The sequence below is a fragment of the Lissotriton vulgaris genome, chromosome 2_1 (assembly GCF_964263255.1).
Source record: "Lissotriton vulgaris chromosome 2_1, aLisVul1.2, whole genome shotgun sequence".
In the NCBI taxonomy this organism is placed as follows: domain Eukaryota; kingdom Metazoa; phylum Chordata; class Amphibia; order Caudata; family Salamandridae; genus Lissotriton; species Lissotriton vulgaris.
Window position 1 is genome coordinate 430637718 of NC_141687.1, and position 14495 is coordinate 430652212.

Below are 14495 nucleotides of genomic sequence, written 5' to 3' on the forward strand. Positions count from 1 at the left end.
GTATGGTGTGATTGCACAAACATTTGCTGGCTCGGCATTAAGACAGCATAATGACAGCCAAAATGTAGAAAATGTAAGGCAATTTTTTGCAATTTAATTAGGGAAACCATTATATTAGAATCTATAGCTATGAATCGTCAATATTGAGTTATGTAATCTTAGTTAAATATTTCTAAAAAATTGATAGACTCAACAGAGCCATACAAGGAATAAATGCGACTTTTATTGTCTCCTCAAATCACAACTGCAGTAATGCCTCAGTACGCATCCTTAATTGGTCTGAAAGACCCAACCTTGGCATTTGTTGAACCCCAGTCGGTGGACCTCTTGTATTCACCAGGTTTCAGGTAGTACTGACGTCCTCGATAGTTGGGCTCCTCATAAAAGAGCCACTGCCCCTCCAGCACATGACAGGAGTGGATGTCATGGGAGTGGAAGTCTTCTCGGATGTTGGGGCAGTCATCTGTGAACTCCTTTGTTTGGCCTTTCAGGTCCTCTTTCTCAAAGACTTTTATTTTCTGGTTTACTTTATGCTGGAAGACAAAATAGATAATAAAATGAAAAGTTAATTAAATTCTGACCTATATGCAGTATATTTACTCATTTGGTTTGAAACCCTTGTTTTTAATTTTGTCCAAAAAAAGACAAGTAGGCAATACCCTTCAAAGTGAAATAAGAGTTTCAGGAGTACAAATCATAGACCGCATAATATTTGAATGATCAGTCATTGGGTAGATTCCGTTTTTTTGGATACTCTACACATGTTCATACACATTTGCTGCAGAATAAATCACTTTCACAGTTCCCTCACAAGCAATTCACCAGAAGATGAAGTAGATTCCAGAGACACATTTGTGCACTTGGCATCTCCAGTGTGGTCATCATTTCACTCCAGTCTCTAAGGACATCCTGGAGTCTTGTTACTTCTTAGTATTCCTTCAGTTCCTGTTTCCATTATTCAATCTAGAAGATTCCCTTCTAGCTACATGGCTCCGTCTGGGCCATTCGGCATTAATGTGAGAAATGCAAGGTCCTTTAATATTTTCCTGAAAGAGGTCAGCCTCCTTCCTGATCTCCAGAAGGAGGCTTTTCCAAAGTCTGGTCACAGCCACTGAGAAGAAGCAACCTTCAAGAGTCGATCTCCTAAATTGCAGGACATTCAGTAACAAAGTAGTAGCAGAACACATTAGTCTTTTGGGTTCGTACTGAGAGACTTTGTTGGGTCAAAGCTTGAATTTCTTTCCTATGATAACTTTTGTATCTGACAAATAGATTTTAACTTCACCATTTGTCTTATCGGCAACCAGTGAAGTTTCGCTAACCCTTGTGAAATCAAATCATACTTCATAATGTTCAGGATCAATCTTGCAGCAGTGTTTTGAATAAACTGTAATTTGCTAAGAGATTCAGATGTAAGTCCAAACAGATGGCATTAAAACAATCTAGTCTGGGTGACATGAATGCGTAAGAACAGAAATAATCTTATCATTCAGAGGTAGCTTAGACTCAAGTTTGATTCCCAGATTTTTCAATAGTTTTACAGATGTGGGCCTTTGTTCTAGTGTAAAAAGTTACATTTTGATGTTTGATGAAAAGGAAGAAGGGGTTTGCTTTTCCACCATTTAACAGAACATGGTTCACCGTCATCCAGTGTTGAATCTTGGATAGGCAATTGTTGAAATTAGCAGTTTAACACTAGGGTTCCCATCAGTGGTAAATAGAATTTGTGCACCATTTATATACAATAATCCTGAAAGGTTGACTGATTTAGCTGCAGAAGTAAAAAATCACTGGCACCTGAGGTACACCACAGGAGAGCTTTTTGTAGGAGACATAGGTTCTGAATTCCACCTAAATCTCACTGTCACTCAGGAAGCTCTGCAATCAACTCCAGGCCATTCCTTTTACCCCTAGTTTATTCAGCTGGTTCAATAACACCTGGTGGTATATGGTATTGAACACATTCAAGTGGTCCAGTAAAGACCAGTGTTTGTGGAATACCTTTGTCGGCTAGCTCTCAAAGGTGATCAAGGATGACAATCACTATATGTTCTCTGCGACATCCTGAATGAAAGCTCACCTCCATATAATGGAATACATTTTGGGATTCTACAAAACTGGTGAGTTGATTAAAAACTACCTTTTCGAGCAATTTACCGAAGTAACTGTGAAGCTGGCCTACAGTTTTCTAGAGCATTATAGGTCAACAATGGTTTCTTAATCAGAGGAATCATTTTGGCTTTATTTTTAAAAAGACTGCAAACAATTCCAGTACTCAAAGAATCATTAATATTAGCCTGAACACAGTGATGAGTGTAGGTTTACCCATCAGATTAAATATCAGCATTCTTCATCTTCTAATAATTTCAGATTGAAACGTTTTAAGGCCTCTGTCCATCCTTATACAATATGGACAATTGGGAGTGCTCGTTGGGCTGATTATTACAAGCTGATAAATAATTTTATTGACTTTGTCCACAAAATAAAATTAATGAATGATTGCACCTAGTCCCAGATTGTCCACCTAGGACTTTCCTTTTTAGCTCATTCATTGTCTGGAACAGTGATTTTGCCATATTAGTGAAATTCAATATTTTGTCAGAGTAATGGGCTGCTTTGGCCATGTTTGAAAGTTTTTTTATACTCATTACTCCATTTATTTTCTCCTGCTCTGCTTGGTCTCTGCAGCATAGTTCCTTCTCCAGAAGGGTTTTAGTTGGCTCCGTTTACATCTCATTGTTCTAGGTCATCACTGGTGACGTGTATTTAACAAGGACCCCTGAAAGTGTGGATACAATGGTTCCTAGGTCAGGGAAAACAAAGCTTTCGACAAAAAACAACCTAGGCAACTGGTGTTTTAAGACATACAACAATATAATATATATAAGGACAATTGGCTACAGATTATTACAAAAATACTTGTTTTATTATAAGTTTTTAGACATTTAAGAGAACCAATGACACAAATGTAATTAACAATGACAAATGAACAAAATTTGAATCATATATCATACAATATCAATAGAATTCATACATTCAAAACATTTTATATGAACAAAGGTTTAAAAAGATTAAAAATCTAAGTGGCAGAATCGGTCTCTACGCGCGTTTCGGCGAACCAGCGCCTTCTTCTGGAGTAGCCACATAAACTCTAAAAAATACATATAAAGAAAAAACAATAATTATACATTGACTGGGCCATTTATTTACTTACTCTAGGTCTGTTTGGCATTCCCTTGGTTCTCACTGGGGCCATCTCATCTACACAACTAAATAGAATGTAGTTATAACTTTCCAATTTCAAATTTGAAAAGCCTCCTTGCAAGTTTTCTTTTACTGTTCTTTTCATACAACTAGGACAAACCAATCATAAAAACAATGGTCTGTCAATCGAACTGCAAACGCTTCCTGGATGCAACAGCTCTCGGAGTCATAAAAAATAATAATAGAAATAAAATGACCAGCTCCATGTGAAGAGTAGTTTCCCACCCGCGGTCCTTGCAGGTAACAGCAGTGGGGCCGCGTGGGGGTAGGGGGTGGGGTTTCTAGGTACAATGCAGAGGGAAAATGAATTATTTATTTAATTTTCCCTCAGCATCATCCCTCAAAATCACCTCCCACCCAGCCGCACCGCTGTTACCTGCAACGACCGCGCCTGTAGTTAAAGTTTCCATTTTCTTGAGAATTAAAGTTTGCCAAGGTCTCTCTATTTTTCACCTGGACCTTGTCTGAAGTATCATCAAATTGAACATTTAAATCTCCTAGGAGAAACTTCTAGTATTTATAGGAGCACCTATTTAGGTGCTCCTATAAATACTTGGTGGTCGGTAGGTAGAGGAAAAGATGCCAAATGTTCGTTGGATCAGTCAATCTCACCTGTAGTACTTCTAGGTATCTGTAAACATCTGCCACTATTTCCTCATATTTCATATTGCATTTCAGAAGTACTACTATTCCACCCCTTCGCCTCCCAGTTCCATTTGGTGAAATGATTTTTAAATCGGTCATTCAGAATTGTGACAGTATCCTCCTTCTGGTATGTTTCCATAATGCATTGGGAATTAAATATATTATCCTCAATCAAGTCAAATATTCTTACTATTGCTAAATCCGAACACGCATTAACTAGAGGTGACTTAAATACTGAGGCGCCCTTTTCAAGCTAGGGCGGCGCCTTTCCAGCTACAGAATGAATGGGCTCCAAACGGACTGCCCTCTGCATACAGTTCTATTTTGGTTTACACAGGGGACCAATAAGTCCAACTCATTTGCCCGCTTCAATGTCTCCTTAGATAGGCCTACTTGTGGTTGGACCCATGCCCCCAATTCAACTAGCGAGTAAATAGTTAAGGGCTTCCTGATTACATCCTTGCAATTCACGCAGCACTGCAATCACGCAGCACTATGATTCACAGGTCACGGGCCAGCCGCAGATGGGCACAGAGGGACATGTTCTTGCATGTCTTTGGTGCGCAGCAGTGTGTCCACTGCGTATGTCCACTGTACAAGCGCACCAGGGTCTGACTTTAGTAGGTACCCAGCAATCAACTACAACTCCCAAAATAGCATCGCTCTGTATACCCTGCTGGAAGCATGAAAGCAGGAGCTGTGATCTGAAAGTAAAGTCAGATCTAAATATAAAGAGCCTGGCTCCCTCACCAGATTCCACACAGCGCCCTGTGTTCAATTAATCAATGAATCAATCGGGGTTTTTAAAGCACACTACCCACCCGTGAGGGTCTCAAGGCGCTGGTGGGGGAGGGGGGCAGGGGGAATCGCAGCTCCCAACAGTAGAAGAACCAGGTCTTGAGGGTCTTCATGAAGGTGTCCAGAGAGGGGGCGCACCTGATGTGGGGTGCACCTGATGTCGATAGGGAGCTTGTGCCAGGGCTTGGCTGCGATGTAGGAGAAAGCTCTTCCCCCTGTTCTGGCTCTGCAGATGCGCAGGTATTCAGCTAGGGCGAGGTTGGTGGAGCGGAGACTTATTTTGGGTACGTGGAAGGTGATTCTCTCGTTGAGGTTTTGGGGTCCTGTGTTGTGAAGGCATTTGTAGGTGTGGGTGAGTATCTTGAAGGTGTTTCTCTTCTCGACGGGGATACAGTGGAAGTTCCGTAGCTGTTGGCTGATGTGCCTGTGTCGATGACTCTTCCTTGACGAGTCAAGGACGAGTCAGGCTGTGGTATTCTGTACTGTCTGGAGCTTGCGGAGTAGAGATTTGTCGATGCCGGCGTAGAGGGTGTTTCCAAAGTCCAATCTGCTGGTTATGAGTGCATGGGTGACTATCTTCCTTGACTCGGGGTGGGGAAGATCCATGTGAAGGTCTTTCGGAGGATGTGGAGGGTGTTGAAGCAGCGGCATGCAACTGTGTTAACTTGCTTGTTCGTGGAGAGGGATGAGTCGAGTACGATGCCAAGGTTTCTGGCGTGGTCCATGGGGGTTGGACAACTTCTGTTTTCTCTGAATTGAGCTTCTGCCGCTGTTGCTCATCCAGGCTGCGACGTCCTGCATTCCCTCCTGGAAGTTGAGTCTAGTGTTGGTAGGGTCCTTGGTGAGGGAGGGGATGAGTTGGGTGTCATTAGCGTAGGATACTATGCTGAGGCTGTGCTGTCTGACGATGGAGGCGAAGGGGGCCATGTAGATGTTGAAGTGGGTTGGGCTGAGTGATGAACCCTGGGGCACTCCGCAGTTGGTTTCTGTGGGTTCGGAGAGGAAGGAAGGCAGTCTGATTCTTTGGCTTCTGCCGGTGAAGAACGAGCGGATCCAGTCGAGGGCGGGCCCTTGTATGCCAGCATTGTGTAGTCTGGTGATGATTGTGCGGTGGGAGACTGTGTTGAATGCTGCTGAAAGGTCAAGTAGTATCAGGGCTGCGGTGTGTACTTGGTCGAGGAGGGTGCGGATGTCATCTGTGGTGGCGAGTAGGGCTGTCTCGGTGCTGTGGTTGCGGAATCCGGATTGGGAGGGGTTGAGGATGGAGTTGTCTTCGACAAACTTTGTTTGCTCTACTAAAGTACTATTGTGGATTAAAAGAGCATAAAAGTTATTCATTTCTAGTTCACTTCACATTAGTCTCTTTAAAATAGTTTTGTCAGCAGTTAAAAACAGAATATTCCTCTGCACGAATTGAATGTTAGAAATCTCTCCCCTAACCAGGATACACCTTTAATCCATCCAGACATACTCACCTTGCTGAATAATGGAAGCGTAGTGGCCCTCTCAGCTAAGTCATTTCAATAAATAGGACTGTTCTTTAAAACCCTGCCTCCCGCCTATTCAATATTGATGACATTAATGCATTCAAGCGTGGGACCATGTGGTACATTCGTCTCAACTGCATCACTGTGATGCTCAGGTCAATGTCTGGGTTGTACCCAGCTAGGAAGTATTGCTGCTGATTGAATGTTTCCTGTAGTTATGGTGCAGGGGAGAGACAAAACATTTTGTGTACCACTTGTAAAAGTAATCTCTCATAACCATAATAATACTAATGGAGTGAAGCATGGGAAGGAATCACCAAAATGCACGAAAAAATCGACACCACACGTGGGAAAACTAATTGCTGTTTTGCTGAAATAAATATACAAACAAAAACAAACGAGTCATAGTTTTAACTGAATAGACATGTGCATTTGTGCTTATATTAGAAGTTCTTTTGTGGCAATAAAGAAGGCAGATGGTGAGTAAAATGATGCTTATTTGTGTGCTTTTGCTAGGTAACATTTAACTTGGAGAATCAGAATGGTGAGGGGTAAACAGAAGGATTAAGATTCTAAATCTAATTTATGTTTTGTTTATTTACGCATTAGTTCCCATTCAGGCCTGCGCGGCCTAGTCTGAAAATGGCAGTTTAAGTTAAACGAGATAAACAACTTTGAAAGATGGCCCCAACGCATGCGCGATGAATATGAAAAGTGTGAGTGGATGGCCTATGCTCGGAGCGAGAGATGTCAAGGTCAGCTTGGCCTATGAACGGGAGATGTGCCAAAGGATGCCTGCATCTAAAAGCCTGGGAAAGGAAGCTGAAACAATTATTATTACGAAGAAATGATACAAGGAATGTACGACAAGTACAAACTTAAAATGATATCATGAAAAAGCCTTGGGAGGACAAGGCAGAATTTTAAACTGATTTGAACAAGGAGACAATGAGGTGATCATCACCACCCCTCTAATGGATCAATCCGAAATGATTGTGGACCCTTAAAGTTTCAATTTTATGTTAGTTAGAGAACAAGGGTATAAAAGAACTTGAACAAAAGAGGGAAAAAAGGTTGGCTCCATGGATTTTATTTTGTACCACGAAATGCTGTCGGTTTGAACAATTTTATGGTGCTAGAGACTTTGAAATATTTTTGGACTTTAACTTTGATGGAGCAGAGAAGATGATCGATTGCAGACATTTTATGTCGGAAGGGAGGCATTGAGGAGAATATAGAGCCAGACAGTTTTGGGAACCTGTTTAATGCGGCTCTGTCATTCGCCCAGTGACAGATTGGTAATATGCTTTTCTAAATTTTACTTTTTAATATGTACTAAATAAATTCTTAGGTTTGTGCTGAGCTAAAAGAAAATGCTAAATTCTTTCCTAAATAAAAAGTAGATAAACTATTGAAAATCTATACTCGAGTCTGTTTTATTTTATTTTAATAAAAGTCATGACAAAATTTAATGTTAAAGTTATGGGAATACTGTGATTGAGCTAGTCTTAATCGCCATCAACTGACTTCTACTTAGCTGGTCCATTGACCAAATAGTGGAGTACCTTGATATTTTGTCTTCTTATAACAGGTTAAACGATTTCTGAAATGTATATACTGTATAGAATACAGAATTTAGGTTAATAAGGTACCCCACTATCCAGCAGCTCGCCTTCTTTGTCACTGATTCAGGGGCAGTGTGTGTGTGTGTGGGTGAATGTGTGATTCGCTGTGCTATGGGCCCCACCGATGAGTAGAAATGAGTTTGCTCCTGAGCTAAGTGTGACAGGTTTGAAGGTTTGTTGGAAAGCTTAGCTGGATCAGTAGCCACTTCAGTAGACAATGCAGCTGGGATGCTAGACAGCATCTGAAATCTGGGATGGAGAGCCGGTCAAGCTCATATGTGAGTTTAAGAGTACAATTTGAATTCTGGGGCAATGGCCAACCCATAGCACAGTGGTCAACATGATGTGCAGTTGTCGAAAAATTGACTAGGGCTACAACTCCATCACATCGTGAAATACATACAGCTATCTTTTAGCATTTTTATCTAAGGTATTCCTTGCATGACCTCCATCACATTTTGTTCTATTGATTTAAGATATCATTTAGTACCTACTCATAAAAGGTAAAATCAGCAGGCATTATGATTTTCATTTTTATACTGAAACACATCAGTTGCTGTGTTGCTTCATGTTTTCGAATGACATTTGATGCGTCTGAGCTTGGCCAGGATGAAAATGGCTACAGACTATAGGTCTGTCTCCTCTGTACTGGGACGCTCAAGTTTAGAGCAGTATGCTAATATACTGTGTTAATCTGCGAGCAAGGCTCACATCCTGGTCTCAGAGGTTGCAAAATCAGTCTCAAGGACTCACGGACATCGGAGCTGTACCCTCAATTGTGGGCACATTGACATGACTCTGTGTTTTGTCTCCCCTACCTGGATTTTAATCGGTGGAGGCTTCTGGAGGCATTTGTGGATTCCTGTTCTCAGCGCGGGACTGCGAGGACCAGCGGGCTTAGCGTGAGATAAGCGGCCACAGCTGGGGACTCTTCCCGCCCACTCCTGCCCGTATTTAGCTACGCCCATCTATGCGTATCGCGGGGCGCGCGCCGGAGAAGTGTGGGATTGTCCGAGGCCATCCGAGGTCGATCGAGGCCGGGCTGGGCTATCCCCTTAACATCTTAGACCAGTGACGTGAGATTTTTAGTGTTTTGTGTTACTTTCATATACCCCTTTTAAATAGTCTGTGCATATCCCCTGTATTTCTCCCAGGGTCTACTGAGCACTTACTCAAATGGCGTCACGCTCTGGGAAAGGAAGAAAAGTTACTCTTTCAACTACTGGGGGGTCTGTCACTGGGACGCTTGAACAGTTTATCACCAGGGCTGCTGTGGTACTGGAAAAAGAAATAGCCTTAACAGAGAAACGTCTGCTAGACTTTCACTCTGGGAAGTGCTCATCATTGGGCACTATTGGGACCACGGTTACTCCGGAACATCCACGACCTAATGAGCCCCCAGGAGTACGGAGCCCGAGATCCAGCCTATTGCTGGTAGGATCCTATGGCTCTGTGGCAGGTTCCCCAATGAATGCAACTACTGGCAGTTTTACTTCTAGTGGAACTAGGCGAAGGGATTCCAAATCGCCATCTCAATATAGCCTTCCCAGCACAAAACAAACCCCTAAGATAATATCTAGTAAAGATCCCAAGGCTAATCACTTAGCAGGTAAAAGAAAAAGAGGAGGTGGCCCCCAAAAGGGTAGTTCAGCCAAAGAATCAAAAAAAACTAGAGCAAACCCCGTCCCATTAATTACCAACCAGCTCCCTATTCCGACTGTAAATACCTTACACCCAAGTGAATTGTCCTCCCAATGCGTTGTTAATGAGGGGCTCTTAGTAGAAATGGAAAAACTAGTGAAATCTCTGATGCTATCCCTTTTGGAGAGATCAAAATTAATAAACGCAAAATTGGAGAAACTTGAAAAATTAGTATTAGCAAACTCTGGTATGCTGGATATAGTAGTGAAAGGTATAGAGGGTTCCAACCTTGAAGCCCCCGATTGTCAGGCCCCGGGACCCAGGACCCTTGGTAAGGATCCCCAGCAAGAAATAATTGGTAGGGCTGAAAACCAAAACATTCTGCCCTGTGCAGAGATGCGCTCTGAACAGAGAGAATCACTGTGCAGTGTTAGGGAGGGTGGAAAAGGGTTGGGTTAAGAGGTAAGAAGCCAGCATGCACCATATGCCCAGGCAGGAGAGGAGGAGGACACATGGGAGAACTCCACAGGGCAAGGAGGGTGACAAACAGCGATTGCCCTGTATTAACCTCCCCCCAGAGTCCGTACCGTACACGGAAATTTTGGCAGGAGTTCCTGGGATTAGTGAGAAAAAACTGGAATCTCACTGGGAACTGAAGAATAAGGTTACTCATTGGCTCAATAGGTATAGAACGCTCCCAGCTTTCACAAATGCAGAAATTTTAAACGTTAGAAGGGTGAGTTGGGTGGGTTGTAGACAAAAACATAGAGGGAGACTGCGTTATCGTAAATTTTAGGGATCCATGGGTGGTTGAGCATATGTGCTATGAAGCGAGGACTGGTGGTGTGGGGGATATTCAGTCGTTAGGTCTCAATTATTTTTATGCTCGTGCCCCCGCTTGTCCATTGAACTGCACATACAACAGCCACACAAAGAGACCATATAATTCTAATCCCTACGACAGGGCTGAGTCTCACCTTACCCTGGCAAATCACTATGAGCCACTTACAGGACTAGAGGGGGTGGATTGACATGAGAACATCTCCAATGGTTCTATTGTGGCCCAGCCACTGGGCAGGGCAAAGAAAGGAGGAGGCACATTCAGGAAGATGGGACCCATAGCTGAAGAACTGAATTCCAACAGTGACTGCTCTGGGAGTAGTACAGGTCGCTGCTATCCCTTCAGGGTAATCCCAGCGTACTCTGGTGAGACTAATCTGGAGAATATAACAGGAGGTTGGATGGATGGCCAGAGTCAGGAGTGGCTGGCCACAGGGTCCCCAGTGGGTGGGGCCCCAATTGTGGGAAGGAGGGAAATTGGGACCAAATCGATGGTTACCGTACACAACCAGCCTAACAATTTGGATAAGCCCCATCTGCTCAAAATAGTCTCCTGGAATATTGCAGGGCTAAAGAGTAAAATCTCTATAGCAGAGTGGTTGGATTTTGTGGAATGACAAGATATCCTGATTTTCCAGGAGAGCTGGGCTGTAGACCCTATCCACTGCAATGGGTTTTTACATTTTTATAAATCAGCGATTAGAGGGAAAACACGGTAGACCTTCAGGAGGCCTAACCATTTGGGTTAGGCAGTCACTTAATTATAGACCTATTGAAGTAATGGTGGAAAGTCCTGATATACTTGGTCTAAAGCTGATTCGGCCCAATCAATTGGAGCTTTTTATTGTTAAAGTTTATGTTAGAGGCCAGCCGGGAGGGCTGTGCTCGGGAATCAGAAATGAGCTGGACTCCCTCTTTGACTCTGTTGGGATGGATAGATTTGTGATTGTGGCAGAGGACTTCAATCGTACATTTGAGCCCTTAAATCTTGAGGGGAAGACATCTTAGCAGAGGAGGGCGCCCAATGGAATATCCCTCACCTCGATTTAAATCCACTAAAGAAGTGGACAGATGCTGCCGTCTATTTCAGATAAAAGTGGTAGGGTAAATTTTGATAATGGTATCAGTACAAGCCGAATAGATTACATCCTCATAAAGGTCGAGTACTGGTCCATTCTTGAGGATATGAATATCTGCTCGCCCAGAGAGTGACCACAATCCGCTTCTACTGAGCCTAAATATTGGCGGCGGTCCAGAGAGTGAAAAGTTACTGAGACAGCCACCGCGGAGGCTCTACTTACTAATGATATGCGCAGGGTTCGATGGGCTAGGGTAGTTGATGACCCTCAAACCCTAGATAAGATTTCCCGTAAGGTTTCTAGTACTTTGAGTGCTTTTTGAGCACTCTCTAATCAGGAAGAAATCACTTAGAAGTCAACTGCTCTTCATGAACAGTTTTTTAGGGAGTTGAAATCGTATTTCTCCCAAAGTGGCACTTCCACTAAGCTACCATCTAAAACATCAGGAAATTCCTGGTACAATAAATCGTGCCGTGTTGCCTATGGATCTTTGGTGTCAGCTATAAAATCACGAAACACCAAGGACACTAGGAAGGCAAGGTTTGCCTATAGTAAAATTCAAAGGCAAGCCAAAAAGGATTGGGACGACCAGCACTGGCAGGAGTTACTCGAGGCTAGCAGGATGAAAAACCAGACTAGGTTCTGGTACATAGTCAAATGGGGAAATAAAGCTGAACAACAAGTACCGGCAAACCATGTGTCCGCTGTGGACTGGGTCGAACACTTCGAGTCTCAGTTTAGGGGACTGGAGGCAGTAACAGTTACTGCCCCTGCTGACTATTTACCAAGGCCATTGACCCCCTGCTAACCCTTATTGTTTGTCAGGAAAGATGTAGAGGATGCTCTAAGGAAGGTCCAAGGTGGAAAAGCACCAGGAATGGATTGTATTCCGGCAGATCTTTTTAAATATGACTTGACCAACTGGGTGCCCTATATGTCTTTTTAGCCAATGCCATTGCGAAGGGGGCATCCATCCTGGATTCTTGGCATGGAGCTGAGATCCTGCCCATATTCAAAAAGGGGGACCGTTCCGTCCCGGGGAATTATCGCCCTATAAGCTTAATAGACGCTATCCAAAAAATTGTGGCTAGGATGGTGCTTGCTAAGATCCAGAGCTGGATAGAATTAGAGGAGATTCTATCCCCACTACAAGCAGGTTTTAGAGCTCATGTTAGTACGATCGAAGAGGTCTTTAGGTTTATATTAATTTACTGGAAGGTTGTTAGTTTAGGTGGAGGTACTATTTATGCAGCTTTCGTAGACCTAAAGTCTGCTTTTGATTTAGTTCCAAGAGCCAAGTTATGGGATGCACTAAGAAATATGGGGATGCCATGGGAACTTCTTGAAATGGTAATTAGGCTATACGAAGCAAACTTTGCACAGGTCAGAAGGGGCAAACAAGGGCAGGTCACGGAGAGATTCCCGGTGTCCCGTGGTGTACGCCAAGGGTGTGTACTAGCACCGACCCTGTTTTTGTTGTTCATCCACAGGGTTGTGCAGTACTTTGCAGCATTCCCAACAGATGCCCCTGCTTTAGGCGACACCAAGTTTCCGCTACTTATTTTTGCGGATGACACGCTAATATTATCAAAAACTCAGAAGGGTCTCCAGACCGCCCTAAATAAATTTGAGGAATTTTACCAAATTAATGACCTACAGGTAAATGTAACTAAAACAAAATGTATGGTTCTAACAAAAAATAGACCTCTTTCTGGTCATGTTACTATGAATGACTCAAATCTGGAGCAGGTAAAATTTATGACAGACTTAGGGGTTGTGCTGGAAAATAGGCTCAGCTGGAAACCCAGCTTGACATTCTCTACCTTAAGTTTGCACAGTTAACAGGGTGTCTAATAAGGGAACAGAGAACCTCACTTACGTAAAGAATAGGTCCTGCTTTGAAAATGTATAATGCCAAGATTAGTTCAGCGATCTTGTACGGCGCGGACCTTTGGGCTTTTGCGGACTTATCACCAATAGTTAGACTCCAAAATAAATTTCTCAAAAACCTTGTAGGCCTTCCATGTTCCAGCCCCCTGAAGCCTTTGTTATTGGACTTAGGCTGCCACGCAATTGATGATGTGGCACGCTTTAAACCAGTGGTCCTGTGGAGGAGAATTTGGTCTACCCTCGAACTGGCACTTTTTGCTAAAGAAATTATGGATGTCAGATCTGTGATGGGTTCGGGGAATATCCTCTGGTTCAAAAAAGTAAGATTGCGCTTAGAGAATATGGGCCTGAGCAATCTGTGGACTGACCCAATTAATAAGGTCTTTCCTTCTAAAAAAGGAATTTAAAGCTTTATACTGGTCTACAGTAAGGCAACAACATATTGACCAGATAAATACTTCTTCCCTGTCTGGCAGGTTCCTGGAGCACAAACTCGACCCATCCCTAGAAGAATACTGGGATATTATTACTAAGAGTGGCGATAGGAAGCTTTATCACCAGTTTATGGTTGGGTCGCTTCCAATACGAATGTTCACTAAAATATGGAAAGGTCTGTTGAATGAATTCTGCCCCTGGTGTGAGGACCAGAAGGAGTCCCTTGGTCACTTATTCTTTGCATGCCCCGCATAAACAGCCCCCCGGATCAAATGGCTTAAACCAATTTGCTAAATTATGAGAACGCGGGTGGGGCTGGAGGCTCTGCGGATAATGAGGGTTGATACAACTGAACCAGTGGTAATCGCAGTAGCAAAGTTCCTGGGCTGGTCGTGGATAATTAGAGCTAATAATATAGATAGAGGCTAAATAGTAGTTGTTAAACCTGATTTTATATATGCTCCTGTCTGTTACCAACCTTATACATGTTATACTTGCTGTACCTCTCTTGCAGTCGCACCCTTTTTGCACATCACACTCTGTAGTTTTATATTGATATGAATTGTCTTGTAATTATCCATTTTTATGCCTAAGCATTGAGTGTAATGCCAGAATGGCTTTTAATTTTTATAATTAGGGTAAGGTGTGTTTAAGGATGATGGTTGTGCTTATTTTTAATGGTTGTCTTTTATGATGAAATATTTGAAATAAAGACGTATGAACCTGTTACAACCTGCTTCCAGTATAATCAGTTGTAAAATGTACAACGTAAAAGGCTTGCTGTTTGGCAG

General features: G+C 42.9%; 1 protein-coding gene across 1 annotated transcript in view; it reads right to left on the reverse strand.

The window, feature by feature from the left end:
* Positions 1–201: 201 nt before the first annotated feature.
* The window catches only part of LOC147730520 (gamma-crystallin 2-like), a 49330-nt gene continuing 35036 nt past the window's right edge, over positions 202–14495 (reverse strand). The window contains exon 3 of the mRNA XM_086958566.1: positions 202–533. Coding sequence (XP_086814692.1) covers positions 258–533 — 276 coding nt within the window. The 3' untranslated portion in view covers positions 202–257. The remainder of the gene's footprint in view (positions 534–14495) is intronic.